The 4,980-nt window shown below is 32.9% G+C and overlaps 1 protein-coding gene across 1 annotated transcript in view; it reads right to left on the bottom strand.

Moving 5' to 3' along the window:
- Positions 1 to 2,652: 2,652 nt before the first annotated feature.
- The window catches only part of LOC111089922 (corticotropin-releasing factor receptor 1-like), a gene marked incomplete at its 5' end in the record, with an annotated part of 12,594 nt that continues 10,266 nt past the window's right edge, over positions 2,653 to 4,980 (bottom strand). Inside the window, 2 exons of the mRNA XM_022403196.1 lie at positions 2,653 to 2,877; positions 4,297 to 4,338. Of these exons, the coding sequence (XP_022258904.1) occupies positions 2,671 to 2,877; positions 4,297 to 4,338 (249 nt within the window). The remainder of the gene's footprint in view (positions 2,878 to 4,296; positions 4,339 to 4,980) is intronic.

The following is a 4,980-nucleotide window of genomic DNA, read 5'->3' as shown; positions in this document are numbered from 1 at the left end:
TTTAAACAAGCACAGCTTTAGGTTATTTTGAAATAAATTTAAAAACATAGAATATTTTCATTGAAAAATGTTAAATTTACGGTGTTATCATTGCAAACGTAAATGAATTAATAGTTACACGTTCACGCAGTTTGTTAAGGTATCTACTCGCTGTCTCTGAACCACTCCCAGTGTGGTACTGTTCTCAGTAAGTACCATAAAAACAACACATTTCAACTGATAAACAGTCAGTATGTTTTTGTCCTTACGGTTTGTAGAATTTAGTGGAACTAATATTAATATTGATAATGACCATCGTGGCTCTAAATGACAGGTAACTATTGTAATTGTTTACATTAGTAGTTATTATTATTATTGTTTTATACATTTAAACCTATCTTATAAAATGCTTGTCTGCGGTTTTAATTTAGACTAAGTCTAAACATCTCTCAAGGCTAGCCTATCGTTCTAATTTAGGCTTAACACAAATCTCTCTCAAGTCTGGCCTTGATTTTAATTTAGGCTTAACGAAAAGCTCTCTGAAGGCTGACTTTGTGTTTTAACTTAGATGTAACCTACATCTTTCTTTCATTAGATAGTCTTGTGAATACAGCCATAAATATTGATAATAACAGGGGGTGGGGTGGGGATTGCAATCTGAAGATATAATGAAACCTTAGCATTATGAGTTGTTAGTCTATATCTACAGATTGATTGTTTGTGTTGGTGACAATAAGAATTAGATAACGTTTCGTCTGTCACACCATTCTTATTGTCACCAACACAAACAATCAATCTGTAGATAACGTTTCGTCTGTCACACCAACGTTTCGTCTGTCACACCATTCTTATTATGATCAACACAAACAACCAATCTTTAGATAACGTTTCGTCTGCCACACCATTCTTATTGTCACCAACACAAACAATCAATCTGTAGATAACGTTTCGTCTGTCACACCATTCTTATTGTCACCAACACAAACAACCAATCTGCGGTGTGACAGACGAAACGTTATCTACAGATTGATTGTTTGTGTTGATCACAATAAGAATGGTGTGACAGACGAAACGTTATCCACAGATTGGTTGTTTGTGTTGATGACAATAAATGTTGACTTCAGGTTTACACAGAAAAGGTTATTTAGAATATCATACTGAAATGGTGAATTCAAGATTCGTTTATGAAATAGTGGCGTAAGGCTGTCCTCATTGCTCGGTTTGGTGACCTAAGGGGTCATCTTCAGGCTCGTTATGTTGTCCTAAATTTTGCCTTTTTAATTATGCTTAAGTAGAGGAAATTGTTTCTGTTATTCATGAAAAATTAAAGTAAACGGAATGAACTGTCAGAAGTCTGATGTTAGAGAAACTAGTTTCAACATATTCGTGCGTCCTCTTCAGTCTCACGTTGTCTTCTGGTCTTTTAGTGATCTTATTATAAAATCAAAACACGATCTCATGAAGAAATTTGTATTACATGAATTGTTTTTAAAAGCTTTTATTGAACATAGCATTAGAAGATCTACTTTTGTGAAAGTAAGATATAAACAAAATGAGAGTAATTAATACAATAATCTTAAATTAAATTAAACACTTTTATGACAAAGCAGATATTGTCAAAGCTAGTACGTGTATTTATCGAAATGCGGATTTTTTTATTCTAAACCTCAGTGCTGCCATCTACCGTACAAAGAATTAATAATATTAAAACTGAGTATTGTTAATAACTTTCCTTTTTGGAAATTTGTATTTATTTTAAATTTTCTTCCCTCACTGCACTAAGACCGATAAAGGTACTTATTACAGGAATCTGTAACTGTAGTAGAACATTCCATAACATAGAGTGAATTCTTCATAACTAACAGCAAAATTATGGAAACATTGAAATTCAACACAACATAATTTCACTGGTTTTGTTCGTTTTTTTTTGTCTTCTTTTTAATATAAATATGTCTCAAAGCCTTAAATAAGAGAGGCCAAATATAGCCTAGTGAGCTAGGCTTAGGATCAGCAAGTCCAAGGTTCGAGACGCTGAGCCCACTACGCACTTTTAACTGAGGGAGTTCAATCTAGCTTTTGGTTAAAACTAACCTTTTATTAGGCGGCAGGTGCTATTGAATGGTTATCATCCTTCTGGTCAGCAACTGTATATTAGGGATGACGCTTGAGATTCTCTGAACTAACCATTTAGCCGATGTATAAGGCTCCAATCAGGTTGATAAAACTAATACTGTATACTGATTCTACCACTAAGATGATATACACTTTACTGGTAATATTATCAACTTCAGTTTATTAGGGTAAACTGGCAACGCATACGGCTTAATCGGGCAAATCAAGTTATAACACAAAAATACAAAACCCTATAACCTAAATGTCCAGCTTTCGAAAGCGATTTTGTTATAAGGTTTCGTTTTTTGTGTGTGTGTGTGTTAAATCGTTTTATTAACATCATGAACAAACCAGGTTATATATATATATATATATACAGCCAATACATGATTTATTTTATTTGTGTGATAATTATATGTAATTTGAATTGACAAAATTATAGATCGTTTACATATAACATCAGGTAAAAGATCGCTGATTCAACCAACAACAAGACGAAAATTTTGCACAACTGTTGATAAACATTTAATATTAATAATGTTTAAAAACAGGTTACAAACACGACAAAAGAGAGCACCACTACAAACGACTTTGTTTCGAATTTCTCAGATCAGAAAGACGAATGTGAACAGGCTTAGACGACGCCCTTTTGTGGCGAGGACTGTAAGTTGCCGAGCAGTCATAATATGAAGCTGATGTATTCGAGTACCATCGATCTCTGGAACTGGACGTAGCATTTCGACGAACAGCAGCGCGAAGGTAAGCATTTCTCAGAGTAGTTTGTACCTACAGAAAATCAAAAGTAAATTTAATTAAACATTACATCCATAAAAACAACAACATTTAAACGAAAATAAAAGAAAAATTATGCCTCAGCTTAAACAGTAGGTTATATCTCATAAACGCACCAAAATAAACCAGCTTGGCATTACTTCACATTGCATCATTTTATTTATGTGTTGAAGTTATGTTCACCTTAGTTCCTGATCTACCACAACACATTTTATACGATATAACTCAGTGACGTGAATTAGGCTTAGCTCCTAATTCACCACATCACATTTTGTACAGTGTAACTCAGTGACGTGAATTAGGCTTAGCTCCTAATTCTCCACATCACATTTTGTACAGTGTAATTCAGTGACGTGAATTAGGCTTAGCTCCTAATTCACCACTTCACATTTTATACAGTGTAACTCAGTGATGTTAATTAGGCTTAGCTCCTAATTCACTACATCACGTTTCGTACAGTGTAACTCAGTGACGTGAATTAAGCTTAGCTACTAATTCACCACATCACATTTTATAGAGTATAACTCAGTGATGTGAATTAGGCTTAGCTCCTAATTCACCACATCACATTTTATACAGTATAACTCAGTGATGTGAATTAGGCTTAGCTACTAATTCACCACATCACATTTTATACAGTATAACTCAGTGATGTGAATTAGGCTTAGCTCCTAATTCACTACATCACATTTTGTACAGTGTAACTCAATGATGTGAATTAGGCTTAGCTCCTAATTCACCACATCACATTTTGTACAGTGTAACTCAATGATGTGAATTAGGAGTCAAGCTGAATGTAACTTCGGTTTTACAGCACATGCATAAAATTATGCAATGTGAGTGATGCCAAGCTGTTTTATTCTGCTGAGTTTATGAGATATCACTAATGTTTAAGATAAAGTAGAATTTTTTTGCTTTTTTTTTGCACTCAAGCATATTTGGATTGATTTGTCATACTTTTTGTGTTACATCAACCTAAGACACTTACACAGTAATTATTATTGTCTAACTAGACCCTTAACAGCTGATGTGATATATTTTCAAGAATATTTATTTATTTACAGGTAAAAATGAGTAAGTAACTGCTTCAACTAAGCAGTTGTAGAGCATTTTTTATAGTTCTAATATTTTTGTCAGTTTTAATGATAAAATAAGGATTTTTGGTTTTACGGTTTAGTTAAACTGTCTAGCACAATACTCTTGACAAGCCTACTACAATATTTCTACCAGTCCCCCCTTTTTTTTTTGTTGTTTACTCTATTCATCAATGATGTCATCAAAACATTTGAGAACAGTTATTTAATAAAGATCGTGAGGGTTTTTTTTAGTCCATAGTCTTTATTATTATTATTTGCATCAAGTGAAACGTTAAACTTCTGAAAGTTAATTATAAAAGTAACTAAAGCTACTCACCTCTGCGTTCATAAAACAGTAGAGAACGGCGAGAAAAATCCCCTGTGGTGATGAGAAAAATGAGATAAAATTCTCACATTACGAATATTTAGGTTTTTACCCTGGAGTGGCATAAAACTCGTAAAATCTTTGGTTTCACTTCAGAGTTTGACCTTATGGAAATATATGTACTTCTAAATGGGATAGATGCAGGGAAAGATAATTAAAATGTTAATTATACTAAGACGGGAGAAAAAATCAATAACCAACAATTAGGGTTAGTTATGAACTCGAAGAGAATCGTTGATAATATGTTTAGAAAGGCGAATGTTTGAAATAGTTAGTGTGAAAACTTATAATAAAAATAAGGCAAAATATACATTAAAAACCTGGAAAAAAGGTCTGACAACTAATATGAACTTAAGCTTGTGTAGTTAAAATAAAGACGAGATTATCAGATTCTCTATTCTTTTTTTTTTCCTCTTAAGCACAAACTTCAATCCAGTTTTTGATCAAGAATAAATAGTGGATAATGTGAACGTTTTCCTTACAAACCTATTAGTTCACATTAGTGTTTACATTGTCATAGTAACAACCCTTCCCTTACAAACCTACTAGTTCACACTAGTGTTTAATATTGTTATAGTAACTACCCTTCCCTTACAAACCTACTAGTTCACACGAGTGTTTATATTGTTATAGTAA

This window comes from Limulus polyphemus, unplaced genomic scaffold, assembly GCF_000517525.1.
Source record: "Limulus polyphemus unplaced genomic scaffold, Limulus_polyphemus-2.1.2 Scaffold7885, whole genome shotgun sequence".
NCBI lineage: Eukaryota > Metazoa > Arthropoda > Merostomata > Xiphosura > Limulidae > Limulus > Limulus polyphemus.
The sequence above is the reverse complement of the archived record's forward strand: the minus strand, read 5'-3'. Positions and strand labels throughout refer to the sequence as shown.